The sequence below is a fragment of the Plasmodium sp. gorilla clade G2 genome (genome assembly GCF_900097015.1).
Source record: "Plasmodium sp. gorilla clade G2 genome assembly, chromosome: 4".
Classification (NCBI taxonomy): domain Eukaryota; phylum Apicomplexa; class Aconoidasida; order Haemosporida; family Plasmodiidae; genus Plasmodium; species Plasmodium adleri (nom. inval.).
Genome location: NC_041696.1, coordinates 172,532 through 197,500, shown reverse-complemented (window position 1 = coordinate 197,500; position 24,969 = coordinate 172,532). Strand labels below are relative to the sequence as shown.

The 24,969-nt window shown below is 17.5% G+C and overlaps 5 protein-coding genes across 5 annotated transcripts; 4 read left to right on the top strand and 1 right to left on the bottom strand.

Annotated features, from left to right (window-relative positions):
* Positions 1-234: 234 nt before the first annotated feature.
* Positions 235-5,287, top strand: PADL01_0403700 (transcription factor with AP2 domain(s), putative; the record flags this gene model as incomplete). Its single annotated transcript, XM_028685151.1, has 2 exons — positions 235-4,785; positions 4,883-5,287. The coding sequence occupies 2 exons, from the start codon at positions 235-237 to the stop codon at positions 5,285-5,287; spliced, it is 4,956 nt and encodes a 1,651-aa protein (XP_028536678.1).
* Positions 5,288-5,967: 680 nt separating this feature from the next.
* PADL01_0403600 (conserved Plasmodium protein, unknown function) lies at positions 5,968-6,392 on the top strand (the record flags this gene model as incomplete). Its single annotated transcript, XM_028685150.1, has 2 exons — positions 5,968-6,075; positions 6,201-6,392. The coding sequence occupies 2 exons, from the start codon at positions 5,968-5,970 to the stop codon at positions 6,390-6,392; spliced, it is 300 nt and encodes a 99-aa protein (XP_028536677.1).
* A 544-nt stretch (positions 6,393-6,936) lies between these two features.
* On the bottom strand, positions 6,937-10,811 carry PADL01_0403500 (SET domain protein, putative; the record flags this gene model as incomplete). The annotated part of the gene is made up of 2 exons (XM_028685149.1): positions 6,937-10,452; positions 10,566-10,811. 2 exons carry the CDS (start codon positions 10,809-10,811, stop codon positions 6,937-6,939), a joined length of 3,762 nt encoding a protein of 1,253 aa, XP_028536676.1.
* Positions 10,812-15,746: 4,935 nt separating this feature from the next.
* On the top strand, positions 15,747-18,063 carry PADL01_0403400 (alpha/beta hydrolase, putative; the record flags this gene model as incomplete). Its single annotated transcript, XM_028685148.1, has 2 exons — positions 15,747-17,909; positions 18,058-18,063. 2 exons carry the CDS (start codon positions 15,747-15,749, stop codon positions 18,061-18,063), a joined length of 2,169 nt encoding a protein of 722 aa, XP_028536675.1.
* A 1,805-nt stretch (positions 18,064-19,868) lies between these two features.
* PADL01_0403300 (CGI-201 protein, short form) lies at positions 19,869-22,922 on the top strand (the record flags this gene model as incomplete). The annotated part of the gene is made up of 6 exons (XM_028685146.1): positions 19,869-19,895; positions 20,020-21,432; positions 21,570-21,677; positions 21,858-21,956; positions 22,046-22,351; positions 22,491-22,922. 6 exons carry the CDS (start codon positions 19,869-19,871, stop codon positions 22,920-22,922), a joined length of 2,385 nt encoding a protein of 794 aa, XP_028536674.1.
* Between the last annotated feature and the right edge of the window lie 2,047 nt (positions 22,923-24,969).

Sequence of the window (24,969 nt, the reverse complement as noted above, 5' to 3'; positions counted from 1 at the left end):
TATTAATAACCTGATGTAGAAAGTTATTTGGTTGTGTCTATTCTTATAATATATTAAAAAATGTGATATAAAATAGTTTATTTTTTATATGGTTTTATAAATGAATAATATTTTGATGATATAAAAAAGAGAAAAAATATATCTTTCTCCTTCAAATATATATATATATATATATATATATATATATATATTTATATATTTATGTTTATATATATATATTTTTTTTATATCAAGATGAATAAAGAAAAATGTGTAGAGAGTTTAAAAAAGGATAAAATAAAAAATGTGGATGATATAAATGAAAGGATAATAAATAAAGAAAGAAAAGATATGATACCATTATATACATTTGATGAAAAAAAAAATAATAATATGGATATAAAAAAAAGTAATAACAATAATGATAATAATATGAAGGCTTGTAATGATAATATAATAAATGAAAAGAATTATATGAATAATAAAAAGAAAGGTAATAAAAGAACTGGTATCCCTTTAAATGAAAGAAAATATTATCGTATCCTTGCAAAACAAATGATAAAAATTCAAGGATTAACATTTGATCATAATCAAATAAGATGGATAGCATATTGGAAGAATGAAAATAATAAACAAATACAAAAACATTTCCCTGTATGTAAATTTGGATTTTATAAAGCTAGACAGCTAGCTCTAGAATTTCGTGATTTAAAAATTAAGGACAAAAATAAAAATACAAACAATAATATGAAGAATAATATGGAAAATAATATGAAGAATAATATGGAAAATAATATTAACAATAATACAAATAATAATACAAACAATAATACAAACAACCATATTAACAATTATATATATAACAAGATTGATAATTGTTATATTAAAAAAAAAGATAAAAATAAAAAATGTGTTATAAACATAAAAAATCAATATAATCAAAATGGAATTCAACACATTAATAATTACCCTCAAGACATAAATATAAATCATATGAACTTTAATATTGATAATAATATATTTAATGGTCTACATAATAATTCTTTATCTCAAGTAATTTTATGTAAGAACAAAGAAGATATATATTATAATGAGGAAAAAGAAAAAGAGATATCCTCAACAAATATATTATCAAGAAATATAATACAGAATGAAGAAAATAATATATATATATCTGACCATAATAATAATAATAATAATAATAATACTTGTTATTATAATAATAACTATTATGTATATTCATATAATTTACATAACAATATATATAACCACTTTGAAGAGAAAAAAAAATCAAATAATATCATATATAATTTTGAAGGGTGTGATAAGGATTATATAAAATATGATAGAAAAAATATGGAAAATATTTATTTACAAAATTGTGGCAATGACAAAAATAATATCAATAAATCATTTGATAATATAAAATATATGTATGAAAAGGGTATATATGACAATACACATATTGGATATAATAATTATGATGATAATAATAATAATAATAATGATAATTATTATTATTATAATTATGTTATTCCTTATACTTTAAACCCTAATGAGAAGAATATAAATAATTATAATTTACCTTTCTCTTATAATACTATGCAAAATTATGCTCCCCTTGAAAATGTAGATGATTCAATGATGCATGCATATATACCATCATATGAAAAAGGTGAAATACCAATAAATTGTGAAATGATTACAAATAATTATAAAAATAATAATAATTATTATCATAATAATAATAATATTTATAATTATTATCATCCCTCTGATGATATGTCCTGCACATATATGACACAAGAACATTTATTAAAAAATATTAAAGCCAATAATATTATGAATAGAAATAACGATAATGAAAATATAAAAAACAATTTGTATAGCAACAACAAAAATGAAAAAGACTCATTATCTTATATGTTAACAAGAACATCAACTTCTTCACATTTGTCAGAGAATTTAAATATATTTATAAAAAATAATAAAAATATGTCTTTTGAAAATGATACTACAAAAAGTAATATATATATGAACGATGAGAAATTCCTTTTAGTATCAAACGATAATTCTCATATATTAAAAAAATTATGTATTCATAATGATGAAAAAAGTAATAAAAAAAATAAAAATAAAAATAAAAATAAATTATCTCATCATGAAATAAATAAAATGAATATACAAAATGATGAAATGTCAAATGGTTCGATTATGAAATGTGAAAATATAAAATATAATAAATTAAAGAGTGAGAAACTAACTCATATAAATTATGAAAAAAAAAATGAGAATGATATAATAAAAGTGGATAGTATAAACAATATATATTCATATCAAAAATGTATGCAAAATGAGTTATATAAAACTAATTTTGATAATAAAGAAAAAATGCAATATAATGAAGAGGAAAAAAAAAATGTAAGTGATATAATGGAAGGAGGAAAAAATAAACAACATATTTATAATAATGAAAATATTTATAATAATAGAAATATTTATAATAATTATGATAAGGTGAATGGAAGGATGAATAATATGTCTGATCAAAATAAATTATCCAAAGAAAATGTTTCAAATATAGATGGTGACATTACATTAATAAATAAAAATGACGATTCTTATAATAATGATATTAATCATATTCATAATATATGTGATATGGATAATCTTTATAATAATTCTATTTCTTATAAAAATATAAAGAAAAGTGAAAAATACAAAAATAAAAAAAATAATAATAATAATAAAAATAATTATATGGATAATAAAAAATATATAAAGAAAAAATGTATCAAATGTATAAAAATGAAAAATATTTCTTATAATCTTGATGATGTAAAAGAAAATGATAAAGATCAAGAAAATATAACAAATTTCTATAATGAGATGATGAGAATGCCAAAAATGAAAGGTGTTCATTTTGATACTAGACAAAAAAGATGGTGTGCTTATGGTTATAAAAAAAAAGAATGTTTTTCTGTTTATCGTTATGGTTTTTTAGTAGCACGTGAATTAGCTATAAGAAGTAGATTAAAAGTACAAAAGAAAAAAAATAATTTAAAATTAAAAAAAATTAATATTCCACAAAATGAAAAAAAAACAGAAAAGCAAAAAAATTTACATTTTAAAAATATTTCACAAATAAAAAATAATTATTGTAATAAAATATGTCACGAAAATTATAATAATAATAATAATAATATAAATAATATTGGAAATTATTATAGACCTGATATAAATATATATTCTTATGACAATAAATTGATCAACGATAAGATCTATCTTAATAATATTCATGATGAAAATTTTAATTACATAAAAAATAATTACAAAGATATTTATAATAATGGTAATATTTATAATAATAGTAATATTTATAATAATGGTAATATTTATAATAATAATATTTATAACAGTTATGAAGATAATTATAATAATATGAAGATCATTCAAAATATAACAGATAAGATCAATATCAATCATACAACTCATATCCCAATGAATATACAACATCATGTTCATTATAAGGATGATGAACAGAGAAATTATTATAAATGCAATAATAATATAAATAATATATATAATATAAATAATATATATAATGTAAATAATAAAAATGAACAATATTGTAATAACAATCAATATTATAAAAACTATAATATTCAACAAATTGATCAGTCATATAATATGAATTTAAGTGAAGAACAAAATAAATTTATATATTACAAAAATTTAAATAAACAAAAATTTTCTAATCATGATATATATTATAATATAAAAAATAATACAGAAGAAGACAATATTTACATAAATATAAATAACCAATTTAATAATCACTTACAAAATTTTTATACTTGTAAAAATTTGTTTCATATAAAGGAGACTAATCAAAATATTCATCGAATACAAGATATAAATAATAAAAATGACACGCTTTTATTTTTAAATAACATAAATAATGATGACAATAAGTATGTTATAGATAGTTATAAAGAAAAAGATGATATAAATGAAAAATATACAAATGAAAAATATATAAATGAATATAAAATAAAAAATGGATTACAAAATGGAAATACCAGTTTTGAATATATGGATAATATGAATAATAATATCATACAATGTGATAATAAAACTGAGGAGTTTTTATTTTTGAATCATAAAAATAAAGAAAAATATAATACTACTTATAATTTGCATAATACAAATGATCTAAATGATGATAATTATTGTAAGTTATATGTATCGAAACAATTAAAAAAAAAAGATGAATATTTTCAGGATAAACTAATAAATGAAGATTTAAAGGATGAGTTATTTTTTTTAAAAAATGAAAATTACTCTGTAGAAAAATATACAGAAGATATGATTAATAATAAAGAAAAAAAAGAAACACATTTCACCATAAATAATTATAACACAAATAAAAAAAATAAAGATAATCATATTATAAATAATTCATATAAAAATATAAAGGATAGTATTATTCATTTATATAATATAAATGAATTGAAAAAGGATAATTTATATACAACTCATGATACAAAGAATTTAGTACTAAGAAAAATAAATATATTAAAAGAATTTGATCATAAATTTTTATCTCCTGGAATGGAACATATAAATATACATGATGATATCATAAAAAAGAATAAACATTACAATTTTAGGTATGAAGAAATTATTCATAAATATTGTTTGAGTATTTTTAAAAAGATTAACATTAGTAATTTTTTTAAGGATAATGAGAAGCGTATTCTTCTAATGAAAAATTATTGGGAATATAGTATATTAACACTACATGTAAGTATTTAAAAAATATATATATATATATATATATATATATATATATATATATATTTATTTATTTATTTATTTTATTTTTTTATATTTTTGATAGGATTTCAACGTAAATATGGTACATGACATGCCACCATGTTTGAACTTTAGAAAAATAATTTATAAATATTTGATTTTAGAATTATTTACAAATGCTTATAGCTGTAATTTTCTTACATGCATTGAAAAGGGAACAACTTTTTTAATTTCACATATAAACAAAGATATGGAAAAAGAAATAATCCAAAAGAAATCAAGAAAATATATAAAATTAATGAAAAAAGTACAGATATATCATTTAAATATGATTGATAATATATATAATTTAAAATCTATACAATTATATACAAACATTCTTATAACATGTTTAGTACAAAACAAAACATCAAGCAACTTATCATTTAAAGACCAAGAAATGTTATTAAGATCTCTACTCTTTTTTTATTTTAAAAAAGATTTTATATGAATATTAAATGTTAACATATATATATGTGTATTTTATTTTATTTTTATTATAATTTTTTTATATTTTTATAAATTTGTATTTATTATTTCTTTTTTTTTTTGAATGATGTTATATATATATATATATATATATATATATATATATATTTTTATGTGTGCAGAGAAGTGTGTCATAAAATTTGCATTCGTTATATAATACTATAATAAAAAAAAAAAAAGAAAAAAAAAGATAAAAAAAAAGAATAAATTACGTTATTTATATATATATATGTTTTCCTTTGTTTTGTTTTTATTTTATTTTATTTTATTTTTGGTGTTTGTTCATTTTCTTCATTTTGTTATGTTTATTTTATTTTATTTTATTTAAGTTTCCTTTTTTTTTTTTTTTTTGTTTTTTAAACAGTATATAAATTTTTCTACATGTATATATTAAAAAAAGAAAAAAAAATTAAGCTGACTTTTTTTAAAATATAATACATAATTTAAAAATGTATTTATAAGAACAACAACATTTGTACTCTATGATATAATATAATTTCTTTTTGTATATAAAATAAATGGAATAATTTAATTATAAAAAATTTTTTTTTTTTTTTTTTTTTTTTTGCTTTTTAATTTCGCACACATATTTTGGGAATAAAAAAAAAAAAAAATAAAAAAGAAGAAGAAAATTTAATTAAAATGGATAATAAGCAATACGAGAAAAAGAAGAAAAAAAGGAAAAAAAGTGAGAAAGAAAAAGATAAAGAAAAAGAAAAGGAAGCAAGTTATATATCGGATACCATAACAGTAAAAAAAAAAAAAAAAAAAAAAAATTAACATAATGATATATAAAATGTATACACACATATATATATATATATAATTATATATTTCATAATATTATTGTTATATCATTTTATTTGCTCATTCAGTTTTGTGCTACGTTAATACGAGATTCAGTAGTAAATGCAGGTGAAGTATTACAAAATAATTATTATCCAATCAAAGAATCTCTTTTAAATGCTTACGATACTTATTTTTGTGAATGTACACAACAAAATAATATTCGAGTAAATGGAAATGTTACTTTTTTTACTATCAAATCGGATAATTCAAGAAACTAATTCATCATTTAATAAATAAATAAATATATATATATATATATATATATATATATGTATGCATATTTTTTCATATTTTATTTTGATTTTTTCATTTTTATATTTCCTTTTTTAAAAACAAAAAAAAAAAGTAATATTCTTAATTCATTTTAAATATATATAATTTGCTAACTCATTAATTATTTCAAAATATATATATATATATATATATATATATATATATATATATAATACATATTTTATATATATAATATTTTTTTTAGTTAATAATATTATATATATTTATCAATATACTACATGTAGTTAGCTATATACATCAATATCATATGAATAGTCATAAAAAAAAAAAAAAAAAAAAAAAAAAAAAAAAAAAAAAAATAATAGTAATAGTAATTATTATACCAAATGGCTAGCTATCTTTAAAATTTATATGAACTGTTCATAAAAAAAAATTTCAACATTTGTGAAAGATTGATCATATGGAAATATATATATATATATATATATATATAGATATATATCCAAATTAACCAGTATTTATAAAGACTTAAAATTTTAACCATTCGTTGTCTTTTATGATTTCCTTGTCCCTTTCTCCATAATCAATAAGCAATTCTTCTCCTTCTTTTATATCACGCGAAGCAACAAAGAAGAGCCTAGGATTATTATCAACTTTCAAAACTTTTGGAATTAAATTAGATTTTTTTTTTGAATGATTTACTAACCTAGCAAATGATTTAAGAAGTTTTTTTTTTTTCTTCTTATTATTATTTATTTCTGTATCTATAACACTTTCTTTGGTACTATCAACACAGTATATTTTATTATCATATTTAAAATAAAACATAAAACATCCTTTTTTTGTATTTCTTTTATATTTTTCTTCTCTTTTCATAGCTTCATTATATGTCAATACATCTCCAACATATTCGCAAATAAAATCGAGTTTATACATATTACTTGCGGCATATATACATCTTCCTTTTATATTATCAAAAATCACTCTTATACATGCACACATATTCATTTTTAAATTTTCTTCATATATAATATTTCTACATTTCTCTTTTAAAAGTGTTAATGGAATAAGATTAATTTCATATTCTTTATCTATAAATAAGTTAATTAGTTGTTGTTTGTTTAAGCTATTAATATTTCTATGTAATTCATAATTTTCAAAGTTCTGGGATTGAATTTCTTTTAATTTATTCAATTTTTTTTCATTTATGCTTTGAAGAAATTTATCTAGAAATGCTACATTATCCTTTAATTTCATAATTTCCATTGGTTCTTTATTTTTCCTTCTTTTTCTTTTTTCGCAGTAATTTATTCGTTTAGATGAATACCTATGATAACCATTTTCTTCACCTTTATCTGTTGACAAAAATTTATGCATCTTTACTAAAGAAGGATCAATGTTCATAATATTATCTTTAAAATATAAGCACATGTTCCAAAAAAGGTCAGGTGAAAAAATACATATATCTGATAAAGTTGGCTTTTCTTTATTTTGCATTATATATATCAAAATAAACAAAATAGTTTCTTGTTTTATGATTTTTATTTTATCATAATCATTAGAACTATTGCAAAATTTTATATATAAGCTGTCACCTTCCTTGAGTTTTATTAGGTTTTTATTTCCTTTGTTATAAGCATAAAATAATACACCTTCATTATTATAAATATTGTTATTATTATAAATATTGTTATTATTATAAATATTGTTATTATTATAAATATTGTTATTATTATAAATATTGTTGCTGTTATTATTATTATTATTATTATTATTATCAATACATATTACATCATTTTCTTCTTGAACACAATTTTGGTCATCCGATAAACATATAATATCATCCTGATTGTAACGCTTATCATTTTTTATATCTTGTTCTTCTACATTGATTATGCCTACCAATTCATTTACAGAATCATGCTCTTGTCTTTTTTGAATTTCTAGAAACTGTTTCTGTGTAGAATTATAAATTCCTTCTATGTTTTGATCTGAAGGTTTATCAGACTGTCCCTTTTCATTATCAACTTTTTCTACATCTCTTTTCACATATTTTTCAAAGAATTCATAGAGTCCTATTTCGTTTTCATAATTACTTAAGATATATTCATTTTTATTATTTTTAAAATATGTTCTACCATTTATAATTTGTTTACTATCACTTATGAATATTTTATATTTTTTATTATATAATGCTTCTATTCTTTGATAATTTTTAGATAAACTATTTAAAGGAGATTTTTCCTTGTTCATAATATTCTTTAGAATTTTATTTACATATTTATCCATGCTATCATTATGTTGATAAGTATAAAACATATCACTATGATTGAATTGTGGATTTTGTTTTTTACTTTTGCAAAACATATTTTTAAATATATGAATAGGATCAAATGGATTCATTTGCTTACTATCTGATGAAATAATTGAAGAACGTAAAATCTTGTGATTCTTAAAACTATTTTTTTTTTCTTTTTTATTTTTGAATGTGTCATAAGTATGAATAGGTTCTTTTTTCAATTTATTACACATTTGTTCAGAGCAGCTATAGCTGTACATTTCATTAATATTACTATTACTATTATTATTGTTATTATCAATATAATTGTCATTATAATTACATTCATCCTTTTCTAATATTTCCATTTTTTTTTCACACTCATTTTTTAATTGATGATTATTAATATTTTGTATACATCCTGGATTATTATAAGATATATTATCATATTCTAAATTTTCCTCTTTTTTTTTTTCAATAATATTTTGATTATCATTTGAAATATTATAGCACACGTTAATAGGATCTTCCACTTTGTGTTTCTTCATATTATTATAACTATAAGTATTATACGTATTATACGTATTATGCGTATTTGTTTTTCTTTTTTTATTCTTATATGATTCATCGAGAGTAGAAAGACTATCATATTTATAAATATTATTATTATTATTATTGTTATTATTATTATTATTATTATTATTATTATTATCATCTTCATCTTCATCATCATTATTGTCCTCCTCTTCTTCACTACTCTCCTCCTCATCATAATCATTATTATCATAATCATTATTATCACAATCATTATTATCATTTATATTATTATTATTGTTGTTATCGTTACTACTACTATCGTCATAATAATACCACTTTTTTTTTTTTTCTCTTCTTTTTTTTAAATGAGGTCTATTATACACCCTGGAATTATTCTGAGGATAACTTTTTTTAGAACTCTCATATTTGGAAGATTTACCACACCTGTTAGTAGTATAACACATATGAGTACCATGAGGCATATTATAATGTTGATGTTTTTTATCAATTTTAATTGAAGTAGAATCATTATCAGTACTAAGTATTTCATATTCATCACACAATGAAGGTTTTATTTTTGCTAATTCTTTGTTATATGATTCATAATGAATATTTTCTTCATTTTGTGATATATTATTTAAATTGTTATTTTTAGTATTTTCCTTTTCAAAATGATTAGGTGGCATACCATATGAATTTAATAAGTGAGTCATCATATTGGCATTATTTAATATATTACTATTTTTATGTTTATTATTTTCATTTGTTTTTTTAAACTGTTTTTGCATATTTTCAATGTTAACTGTTAATGGACACCAATTGGGTTCCTTATTTTTCATATTACTATCATTATATAATTTATTATTCTTCTTAATATTATCATTTTGTAAAGATAAATGTATAGAAGAATTATCCTTATTGGGGGAATATTTTTTAGTGACATTTTGATTTATCTCTTGTTTTATTTCTTTATTATGATTTTTTAAGATTCTTTCATTTTTACTGTGTCTTTCGAAATTATTATTTGCACAATTATAAATAGATGTATACATATATACATAATCATATGTTCGATTTTTATTTATGATATCTTTTAAATTCTCTAGAGGATTCAAAATTAACTTTTGTCTTTTTATCTTGAATTTTTCAAAAAGAAATTGTAAGTGCCAAAAATAATACGACTTATAAATTAAAAGTGGTATTTTATTAATCTGCTCATTATACAGGGGCTGAAAAAAAAAAAATAAATAAAATATAAGAAATAATATAGGACATATAATTTGATCATACAAAATAAATTACACATACACATATATATATATATAATATATATTTGTTATACCGATATGTCCACTGCTATATTATAGGTATCATCATCAAAAAGCAAATAAATTTTAGTGAGCACATTTTTGTTTTCTTTTTTCTCTGGCTGTTCTATGAAATTTTCTATATATTGAAATATATCCGTATATAGAGGGATATAAATATTTGAATCAAGTTTTTCTTTTTCAATCCATATGACTGAAGCAGAATTTAAAAATGAATTAATGTTCTTAAAATTTTCATGATATAATGTCATACTATTCATCTTTTTTTATACATATAAATGTATTTATATATATATTTTTCCTTTAGTGTGTTATATATGAAAATAATATTTAATTTTGTTAATACACGTACACATATATATATGTCACATATGTGTAATATATATTATAACGAATTAATTTTTTATTTTTTTGTTTTTTTTTTATTATTATTTATAATATATACAATATATTATATACTATTTTCTTTTTTTTTTGAGGACAGGGGGGAAATATAGAAATAGCTAATGTTTAAGAAAAAATTTATGAATTGACACATTTAAAAAAAAAAATGAAGATGAATATGAATATGACAAACAAATAATATAAAATAAATAATCATGAATAAGTGAGGAAGAAAAATAAATAAATTCACTACACATTAAATATAAAATATGCAGTTACATAAAAAAATAATAAAAAAAAAAGGAAATCAAAATGTAAAAGAAATTACACAAATGAACAAAAAAAAAAATAAATCCACGAAAATATTTCAAAATAATAAATTTTATAAGTATACAGTGAAAATGTATAAATAAATTAATAAATATAACTATATATATATATATATATATATTTATTTATATTATTAATGGTTTATATTTACATATTGTTCATTGTATTTTGATAATAAATTATAAAAGAACTCATATTTTATATGTTATATATATTGCATTTTTTTACCGTACCATGAAATAACAAAATATTTGGAATATACTTATTCTTTTTTATTTTTAAAAAATGCATATGCTAAAATTAGAATAATCACATATATATATTATATTATATATTTTTATTTCTTTCTTTTGTCCATTCATTTTATTAGGATAATAAAAGTTTAGGGTATTTTTTAATTTTTAAAACAAATATGTAAAACATAATATTACACATATATATTTATGTATTCTAATCAAATGAAGAAGTAAAAAAATATTATAACAACTTTTATTTTTATTATATATTCTTTGTATAAATTATTATGTACACTTTTTGCATATTTGTTTTATGAAAAAACGCACAAACATATTTATTAATTATATTTTCTATGAAATAAATGATTTTATAATTTTTCACTATTTTAAAATTATATTTAATTATAATTAGCTATTTATTATATATATATATATATATATATATATATATATATATATAAATATATATATTTTTTTTTTTTTTTTTTTTTTTTTATATTTTTTTGGCTATTTATATGAACAGACATGTAAAATTTTTCCTGTTCAGGTGAAAAAAAAAAAAAAAAAAAAAAAAAAAAAAAACCAACATATATATAATCACAATAATGAATGTAAATTATATTAAAAACTTTTAATTATATGTTGCTAAAAAATTATTAAAGTGTAATTATTAAAGTATTTCAACTATACAATTATTAGACGAACACATATTAAGATTAAAGAAACAAGAAAATTGTATATATTTATTATTATATAAAAAATATTTTGAACCTTTTTATGTTATATTATAATGCTATTTTTATAGAACAAAAAGGAAGATAAAGTAGTAAAAATATGAAGAATATTTTTTTAATTTTTTATTATTAACACAAATAAAACACATTTTATAATTATAAACCATATTTAAAGAGAAAAAAAAAAAAAAAAAAATGTACTCTTTTTTAAATAATTATAATTTTTTCTTTAATAATATTTCAAAAATGGAAAAGGAGTAAATTATTTAAAGATCATAAGCATGATATTATTTTTATATTGACATTTGAAAATATATCTAAATGAATTATATATTATAAATATATATACATATATATAATTATATTATATAGGTATATATATTTAACATAATCTTTTTACATACTAAATAAAATATATATATATATTAAATTTTCACACTCTTAATTTTTATATGTATGTAATAAATTTTTTTTTTTTTTTTAACATTTGAACATGATTTTACGTATAATAAATAAATAAATATATAATATATAGTTACAATTTTATATACATTATATTAATAAAATAATTGGTAGGTTTAATTTCTTTTTTTTTTTTTTTTTCACATCGACCATTTCAGATTTAACCTTAGGTATATAATTTACATATGAATATGTGACCTTTTAACATAATATATATATATATACTATTATATATAAAAATAATTTTAAAAGATAAAAAAAAAAAAAAAAAACCAAAAAAAAAATATTTTAAAAAAGACTCCTTTTTTTCTATTATAATATATAATATATATATAATTGTTTTTATTTATAAATATTTTTAAAAAATTTCGAGGTTCATATATATATATATAATATTATATGAGAGAATAACCTTTTTTTTTTTTCTTTCTTTTTAGAATTATGCCCTTTTTTTAAAAAACATGCAAAAAAAAAATGTGGTGATTAAAAAAAAAAAAAAAGTGGTTTTATTTTTTCTAGCCCTTAAAAAATTCATTGAACTTTAATAATTTAATATTTCTTTTTTTTTAAATTTTATATTAATATTAAACTTATATATAGATTTATATATATATATATATATATTAAAAAAAAAAAAAAAAAAAAAAAAAGATATTTGGGCTTATATAATATATATATTATACATAAAAAATGGCTGTTAGGTTTCTTTATTATATATATAATATTATGTATATATAATTATTGTTTCAAGAACAAATTTTTATAAATATTAAGGTAAAAAATTATATATATATAATATTTTTATAATAAATACTTCTTTGGGTATATATATATATATATATATAATATATTTATATATAATATATTATTATTAATCTATATATATAGTGTATTGAGTATTTATAAAAAAAAAAAAAAAAAAAAAAAATGTCATCATAATCTATTGTAAAAAAATTTATACAGTTTTCTTTTAATTATACATTTTTATAATATATGGTTGAGTTTTATATGAACCCATTTCATTATAAAACAATCTAAAAGTTTGAAGAAATAATTATTTGTTATATTTATTTATTTAATTTTTTTATTATTTTTCCTCCTTGTTCTTATTTTTATTTTTATATTTTTATATTTTATTTTTTGTTTTTTTCTTGGGTCGATATGTTCAAAGAACAATGCAACTTTTATAGATAAAAACTTTACATACAAATATATATTTTTTATATAATGTAATAATATTTTATACTTAATTTTTAATATATATATATGTTCGGTGGTGTTACTGTTTATTTTTTTTATAAAGAATGAGAAAAATGAAATAAATAAATAAATAGATAAATAAATAAACGTATTATTATATAATACATATTTGTAAATATTACAAAGAAGTATATAATATATATATATATTTATATATTATTTAAATATTTTTATTTTTTTTTTTTCACAAGTTTTTACTTCTACATTTAATTATATATGATACATGTATACATTTTTTTATTTATTCGTCTCTCAGTATTCTTGTACCTTTTTATAGATAATTATAAAACATACATACAGTATTTTATCGAATTTTTTCTTTTATAAGATATAAATAAATATATATATATATATATATAATTAAAAGATATAGCCTTAGGTTTTAGTAGAGTTGTATACACATATATATATATATATATGAATATGAATATGTTTTATAATATACATATGGAGTTATAAGAAAATAAAAAATAAAGTGTTTACATATATATATTTATATATATATATATTAAGATGTGTGTATAATAAATCTTGAATAGGCAAAAAACCTTTCTTATGTAAATCTTTTTAAAATTATTTTATAAATTGCAAAAGATTATTTTTTCTTGTTTATATGTCCAATGTTATATGTTTAAAAATATATATATGATATATATATTATATTATTTATTTTATTTCACATATATATAAATATATATATATATATATATATATATATATATATATATATATATGAAAGAATAATTTATAAAAAAAAAAAAAAAAAGTGCACACATAAAAATATGATCTAAATAATACATCCAAATGATGTTTATTTAGTAAATAAAACATATATAATTATATATTATATATATATATATTATATATTTATATGTATGTATTTAAAAAAATATGAATATACAAAGATATATTTAAAAAGGTGGCATTGTCAAGATAATATAAAAATAAAATAAAAAATATAGGTATATATTACATATATATATATATTTATTTATTTATTTATTTATGTTTATATTTTTTTTAATTTATATATTTTTTTTTTTGTTTTGTATTTCATTTTTTAATTTAAGCTAATATGTTTATATTCTCATAACGATATATAAAAAAATAATTTGTTTTGTATGTTCCGTTAGTATATATTAATATATATATATGAATAATTGTGAATAATTTTTCTTCTTTATCTTTATATATATATATATATATATATTTATTTATTTATTTATATATAAACACATATGAATATGTATTTGTAAATATTTATTCCTAAAAAAGTAAAATAAAATAATATATATATTTGTTTATGTGTGAATAGTATATTTTTTTGTGTAACCCCTTTGAATAATTTTTAAACATATAAAAGTATATGAATATAAACAAACTTGTTTATATGTATATATATATATATTTTTTTTTTTATTATTTATCATTTTATTATATTATTATTATTTTTTTTGTGTGTATATATCTATAAAAATAGATAAATCTTTTAAAGAAATACAAATACATGTTAACACATTGTTATAAAAATAATATCTAGACAATATAAATATATATATATATATATATATATATGTATATTTTTATATTTTATTTATAAGAATATTTTTTTAAATTAATAGACCTAAGGTTTATATATATAAGATTAGTTTTGATTTGTTTATATGGCCATATATCTATAAATTTATAACCTTTTTATAACAAATAAATAATAAAGGTTAAAATATATATATATATTTATTTATTTATTTATTTATTTATATATTTATTAATTTATTATGCATATATCATGGGGAATGCTTTGAACCAACTAATCTTCAGACCGCATGCACCCAGTTATTCAAAGAATAGGAAGAATTTACATTTTATAAAAACCAAACATGGTAGTACTATATGTGGTATATTTATAAATAACAATGCTCAATTAACAATATTATTTAGTCATGGAAATGCGGAAGATATAGGTGATATAGTACCACAGTTTGAAAGTAAATTAAAAAGATTAGGATTGAATATGTTTGCTTATGATTATAGTGGTTATGGTCAGAGTACAGGGTATCCAACAGAAACCCATTTATATAACGACGTAGAAGCAGCATATAATTATTTAATAAATGAATTGAATGTATCTAAAGAATGTGTAATAGCTTATGGTAGAAGTTTGGGTTCTGCTGCATCTGTACATATAGCTACAAAAAAAGATTTATTAGGTTTAGTATTACAATGTCCTTTATCATCTATACATCGTGTGAAATTAAGATTAAAATTTACATTGCCCTATGATTTATTCTGTAATATCGATAAAGTTCATTTAATAAAATGTCCTATACTTTTTATTCATGGAAAGAAAGATAAATTATTATCATATCATGGTACAGAAGAAATGATAACTAAAACGAAGGTTAATACATATTTTATGTTTATTGATGAGGGTGGTCATAATAATTTGGATAGTTGTTTTGGAAATAAAATGAATGCGGCTTTAATAACTTTTCTTTTTGTTTTAAAAAATAATATACGTGAAAATGTAAATAGTGTTTATGACATTTCTAATATTAATACCCAAAAATTAAGAAATATGTTTATTTTAAATAATACCGAAAAATTAAAAGATAAATTAAAAGAAAAAATTGGAGATAAAGATGAAAAGAAAGATATAATGTCAAAGATAAAGAAAACTGATAAAGTTAATTTTAATAATAATGTATCAAAAATTAAAAAAGATGTTAATTCTTATTATTATAGTAGCATGGAAGGAATAAGTCAATCAACTGAAAATATATGTAAAGTACAGAGTTGCACTGAATCTTCTTATAATTCTTCAACAAGTGTAAGCACCATATTGGCTTCTATAGAATCTATAATGAAAGGTATCCCAGATAGTAATACATTATGTGAAAAAGATTCTGTTCCAAAAAATAGCAATAATAAAAATAATAATAAAAATAATTCTGGTAGTGATATTTATGTCGATTGTAACACAGGGTATAATTATTATGCAAATAATAAATATGACAATTTATATTCTTCAAATAAAGTCACAGGTAGTAATACTATCAAAATGGGAAAAAAAAATAAAGACACAAATAGTAGTACTAGTAGTAATGATAGTATATCTGTAAATATGAAAAGTGTATCAAGTTATACTTTAAAAAATAAAGATACACAAGGTATTACAAACAAAAATAATAAAACTAATAGTAACAATAAAATTAATAGTAACAATAAAATTAATAGTAATAGTAATAGTAGTTGTGGTAGTTTAAATAATATAACATGTAATAATAATAAGGGGAATGGACATGTCAATACAAATATTGGCACTTCTAATATTAAACCTAATATTCGAATTGTTCAAACAAAAAGAAATAGTTATAAAGTTGATAAAGTACCTAGAATTAATTTTGATAATATGAAAAAAAATATAATAACAGAACAAAAGGATTCAAATATTGTATATAATAATAGTTATGAATTAATAAAAGAAGGACTTTATGTCAAAAAAAAAATTAATAATATTAATAATAATAATAATATATCACAAGACAATTCTTCTTTAATATATAATAATTTATCTAGTACACAAATAAATCAAGGAATTAATAACACCCGTTATGTATCTTATGAAAAAGCAAAATTATTTTCAAAAGAACCATCTCCTGTTTTTATTAATAAAAAACATGTACGTAAAGAAATGAATAATAAATTATATAATATTCTTCATAATAATTTAACATTTTATAATTTCAATGATTTTCTTTATACAGAATGCAAAGATAAGATATCCATAAATAATGATAATATTATAATGTCACCAATAAAATCAGAAAAACAAAAAGAAACAAAAAGTAATATGCAGGGGGGCTTAATAAAAGTTGAATCGTTTGATAGTGCATCTTCTTCATCAAGGGAAGTGTATGAACATGAGGAAATTACAAAAAAAGAATTTATGGTATGACAAAAATAAAATTGTTTTTAAAAAAAAATGTTTAATAGGGACATATATAAATAAATATATAAATAAATATATAAACATATATATTAATATATATATATATATATATATATATATGTGTGCGTGTATGCATTTCTCATTGCAGGATTGAGTAGTAGAGGGGAGAGGAGCATGAAGAAGTATTTTTAAATGTTTAGAATTTTTAAGAATTAAAGGTGAATATATAAACTTGGTGCTCATAAATATATATTATATATATATTAAAATATAATTTAAAAGAATATGTAGGAAATATATTTATATATATATATTTTTATTTTTTTATATCTTATGTAGATATAGAAGGGGGCATGAATATGGTAGTGGGATACATTAGAAAGGATACACACACATTATATATATATATATAATATATTAATTATAAATAATATTTATATTAAAATTTTTATTAATATTATATGATTATAATAAATAAAAGTTCAATCCGCTTTGCTCCCTCCAAAAAAAAAATAAAATAAAATAAAATAAAATAAATAAATAAATAAATAATATATATTATCGTTAAGTTTGCTAAAAAGAAAACAGTGTCATCCAATTGATATAATTTTTTTTTGAAAATTCAGAGGGCACACACATATAAAATATATATATATATATATATATATATATGTATGTATTTTTTTTTTTTTTTTTTTTATGTTTATATATTTTTAAACAAGTAGGAGAATTTATAAATCCCCACCCAAAAAAATGACATATATACACATATATATGTATATATATTTCTTTTTTAAAATCCATTTGTCATCTCTTTTTTTTTTTTTTTTTTTTGTTAATTTTTTTAATTTATACATCTATATTGTTCATTTATATATACATATAATGTATATTATTTTGTTGTTCCCTATTTATATTATAAGAGATTGGATATATCCAAATGTGTATTATTATATATATATATATATATAATAATACTATTTTTTTATATGTTATTTAATTTTTTGTTTATTTATTGTTTTGTTTATATATTATATATATATATCTTTTTTTTTTTAAATCATTTTTATATTTTAACCCTATTTGTTTCTATTGTTTTATTATTTTATTATTTTATTGTTTTATTATTTTATTGTTTTATTGTTTTATTATTTTATTGTTTTATTATTTTATTGTTTTATTGTTTTATTGTTTATTTTTTAATTTTTGTAAAAATACAAAAATATATTTAAAAATAGAAAAAAATAAACTTGAAATTAAAATAAAATTTTTCTTTATCCTTTAACAAAATAAATGTAAATGGAGAATGTAAATAATTATAAATTATTAGAAGGATGAAATATAAATAATATAATATATATATATTTATATATATATAATATGATATTTATATTTTTTTATTATGTGAAACATATATAAAAAATATTTTATGGAGAATATAATTATATTATTATTACGAAAATAATAAAATAAAATATTGAATATAATAAATATATTTAAATGGATGTAAAAATTTTAATATATATATGTAAAAATATATGTCCTATGTTATATATATTTATATAGGTGTTCTTATATTTTTTTCTGAAGATATATACCCAAAAGAAAAAAAAAAAAAAAAAAAAAATATATATATATATATATTAATAAATAAATAATTTGCTCATTTTTTTTCAAAAAATTTTATGGATTGTTCTATATAATATTATATATATATAATATTTTAATTTTAAGAGTATTTTATTTTTTATATTACTAAAAAGTAAAAAATAAATTATTTGCTTTCTTTAAATATATATATATATATATATATATATATATATATTTATTTATTTATTTTTTTTTTTTTTTTTGTTCTTTTATGAGATATATCAAATATGTAAATAGCTATAGAGAGGGGAAAATAATAAAAAAAAAAAAAAAAAATATAAAAAAAATTAAAAATAAGAAAAGGATAAGATGAATTTTAATAGTAAAAAGTTACAGGTAAAATAACCAACTAAAAATAAAAAGATAATATATATATGTATATTTTTATATATGTATATTTTTATATATGTATATTTTTATATATGTATATATTTTTATTTTTATTTTTTATTTTTTTTAGGTTAAGAATAAGAACGCTGCAGAGGTGCAGATTACGGCAGAGCAACTTATCAATGAAGCGTTAGAACTTGAAGAAATCGAACATAAAGTAAATTATAATTTTATAGATGAAGAAGAATTGAATGAATATAAAATAAATAAGAGAAAAGAATATGAAGATAAGATACGTAAAAGAAGATATATGATAAGTACGTACATAAAATATGCTTTATGGGAATTAAAACAGAAAGATATTGAAAGATGTCGTTCAATTTTTGAAAGGGCTTTAAATATTGATTATACTAATAAAAATTTATGGTTAAAATATATAGAAGTTGAATTAGTTAATAAGAATATAAATAGCGCTCGAAATTTATTAGAAAGGGTTGTTTTATTATTACCTTTAGAAAATATCTTTTGGAAGAAATATGCTCATCTTGAAGAGATATTAAATAATTATGTAAATGCTAGAAATATATATGAGAGATGGATTACATGTAAAATAGATGAAAGTTCTTTTTTATGTTATATATATTTTGAAGAACGATGTAATGAGATAAATAAATGCAGAGAGATTTTTGAAAGATTAATTGTGAGTATTCCTAAATTAGAATGCTTTTATAAATTTATTAAGTTTGAAAAGAAATATAAAAATATAACAAGAGCTAGAGCAGCATATGAGAAATGTATAGAATTATTACCTTCATCTTTTTTAGATGAGAATTTTTATTTACATTTTTGTAATTTTGAACAAGAGCAAAATGAATATGAACGATGTAAAAAAATTTATATTGAAGCTTTAAAAATATTACCAAAAAATAAAAGTGAATTATTATATAAGAATTTTTTGCAATTCCAAAAGAAGTATGCAAATAAGGATGAATTAGATGAAACGTTATTAATTAAGGAACGTATTTTTTATGAAGATGAATTAAAAAAAAATGTAAATGATTATGATATTTGGTTTAATTATATAAAATTAGAAGAATCTAATATAAATAATATAAATAATATAAATAAAGATAAATCTATAATAAGAATTAGAGATCTTTATGAACGTGCTATAAGTATTATACCTATGATAAGTTCCAAAAAATTCTGGAAACGATATATATATTTATGGATTAATTATTCTATTTTTGAAGAATTATATGCTGAAAATATTCAAAGAGCACGTGATGTTTATAAAAATATTATTAAAATATTATCAACTCATCAATTTACTTTTAAAAAAATATTTATTCTATATGCAACTTTTGAATTACGTCAATTAAATGTGGATAACGCAAGGTCCATATATAGTAGTGCCTTACAAAAAATGCCCAACGAAAAAATTTTTGAAAAATTTTGTGAGTTCGAATTAAAACTTGGAAATATTCGTGAGTGTCGAAATGTTTATGCGAAGTATGTGGAGTCCTTCCCCTTCAACTCGAAGGTGATACATATATATGTATATGTGTGTGTATATACATATATATATATATATGTATATGTGTGTGTGTATATATATATATGTATATATATATATATATATGTCTGTTCACATGTTCTTATTTTATTTTAATTTTTTAGGCGTGGATTTCTATGATTAATTTTGAGCTCTCCCTTGATGAGGTTGAAAGGGCACGACAAATTGCAGAAATAGCTATAAACCTTGATGATATGAAATTGCCCGAACTGGTAAAATGAAAGATGGATAAGACAATTTGTTTTTAAATATTTATCATCTTACATATTATATAGAAAGGTTTTATACCTAAAAATAAATAAATATATATATTATATATATATTATATATATATATATATATGTTTTTTTTTTTTTTTTTTTTTTTTTTTTTTTTTTTTTTTTTTTTTAAAGGTATGGAAGAATTATATTGATATGGAAATTAATTTGCAGGAATATGACAATGCAAGAAAGTTGTATGACAGACTTTTAAACATAACACAACATTATAAGGTAAATATAGATCAATATATATATATATATATATATATATGTTTATATGTGTATGTTTATTTTATTATGTTTTATTTTTTTGAACGTAGGTTTATAAGAGCTATGCGGAATTCACATACATTTACATGGACGACATAGAAATGTGCAGGAAAATTTTGGAAGACGGAATTGAATTTTGTAAAAAAAATGAATTAATCAATGAGAGATGCATCTTGTTAAATTTTTTGTGTGATATAGAAAAGGATTATGGAGACAAAGAAATTATAGACAAGACTTTAAAACGATTACCAAAAAAAGTCAAAAAAAGAAAAATTATTAAAAATAATGATAATGATGATGAAATAATTGAAGAGTATATAACATATGTTTTTCCAGATGACGGAAATCAATCACAGGTAAAATATATACATACATACATACATACATATATATATATATATATATATTATAAAAATAAACAAAAAGTAAAACATGTAAACATATAAATATATATATGTATTTTTAATTTTTAATTTTTAATTTTTAATTTTTTAGAATATGAAGATATTAGAAAAGGCTCTGGAGTGGAAGAAAAAAATGGAAGATATGAAAAAAAAAATACAAGACGATAAAAAGGAAGTTAATGATGATAATGATGGTAGTGATAATGGTAGTGATAATGGTAGTGATAATGGTAGTGATAATGGTAGTGATAATGATGGTAGTTATAATGGTAGTGATAATAATGGTAGTGATAATGGTAGTGATGATGGTAGTGATGATGGTAGTGATAATGGTAGTAATAATGGTAGTGATAATGATGGTAGTGATGATGATGGTAGTGATGATGATGGTAGTGATGATGATGGTAGTGATGATGATGGTAGTGATAATGATGGTAGTGGTAATGGTAGTGATGATGGTAGTGATGATGGTAGTGATAATGGTAGTGATAATGATGGCAGTGATAATGAGGAAGGAAAATAAAAAAAATAAAACACATATATATATATATATATCAAATTTAATAAATTAATAACAATTCATTTTTTTTTTTTTTAAGATGAAATTTTATAGATCTTATATAATGTTATATTACATTTTTATAACTTTTAAATTATACAACGAATTTTTTTTTGTAATAATGTGTATTTTTTTTTTTTCTTTCCCTAATTATTTTATAAATGTTATATTATATATATATTATATATATATATATGTACAGTTTTATTTATATGTTGATTTTATAATATCTTATAATTTTTATTTCAACATTTTTAAAAACGTAATTAAAATAAAAACTTTTGTGTATATATTATATATATATAATATATTTTTTTTATTTTATTTTTTGTTTTATAAAGGTATATATTTATCTACCATGTATTTTACTACATTATTCTTTTTTTTCCTTATTCAATGACATAAGGGGAATGAAAAAAAAAAAAAAAATATATGTATATATATATATATATATATATATATATATAACCTTATTTGTTATAAATTAAATAATTTCATATATATATTACAGTTTATAAAATAAAAATATTCCTTTTTTCCTTTATTTTTAGAAAGTCATAATAAGATTATAATTATATATATGTTATACAAAATAAAGCAAGTAAACAAATATAAATAAATAAATATATATATATATATATATATATACACCAAAAAAAAATATATTTTTTGACAGTAGCAATGTTGTGAGCTTGTTATTTAAGATTACGAATAACTTTTTTTGTACTTTGATAACTTATATTTTATATTTGTAAAATAAAATTATTGTCTTATGAGAATTATATAATAATAAATGTGAATATATAAAAAAAAAAAGTATATTTATTATAAATATATATACATATATAATATATTATTTTTTATATATTTATTTTATTTTTTATATAAATAAAAAAATATATCGTAGAAAAAGCTCTGTTCTTGATAATAAATTTTTAAAGATCACAAAAATATAAAAATATATATATTATTATATATGTTTACATATTATTCTTATAAATATGTGTTTATTTTATTTTTTTTTTTTTTCATTTATAGTAAATATATATATAATTCGACCGAAAAAAATAAAATATATATATATATTATATATAATATGTAATTTATTATTATTATTTAATTTTAACGTTTATATATATATATTATGTAAGACTATATATTATATAAATATTCATAATGCACATATATTATATATATATATATATATATATATATATATATTTATGATGAAGGATGTTATGATGAATTGATTTTTTTTAGAAATAAAAAAAAATAAATGATAGAAAAGAATCAATTTATATATTTTTTAATTTAAAAACTTATATAGTATATATTATATATATATATATTACAAATGTGTTAATTTTATTGTTTTTATAAAACTGTGTATCTTCTTCATTCTAAAAATATATAAAACTTTTTCTTTACACCTAAGAAAAGAATATAATATGACTTATATTATATACATATATATATATAATATATATATATATATATTCAATATGTATATAAATTTATATAATTGTCGATTATTTTATTTATGTTCATATATAAATTGAACTATATTATATATATATATATATATATATAATATTTATATATATGTATATGTATATATATATATGCTGTAGAAATTATATTATTCATCCAAGAAAAAAAAAAAAAAAAAAAAAAAAAAGATATATATTATATACACAATATATATTTTCATATATATGTATAAAAAAATTTTGAAGGTTGCTTTTATTTTTATTATTTTATTTTTTTTTAATTTAATTTTCTTTAAATAACTGAATATATATTTTTTACAAAGAGTAAAAATAGTCAAGAATAAAGGACAAGATATAAAATTTAAATTTGATAACACACAATAAAGAAAAATCTTTTTATTTATAAATATTTATCATTTTATAATATATAAATGTTTTTTTTTTTTTTTTTTTTTTGAAAATATTCTGGTTTATAATAGAAAGAATGTAAAATTTATTATCTAATATAATAATATATATAT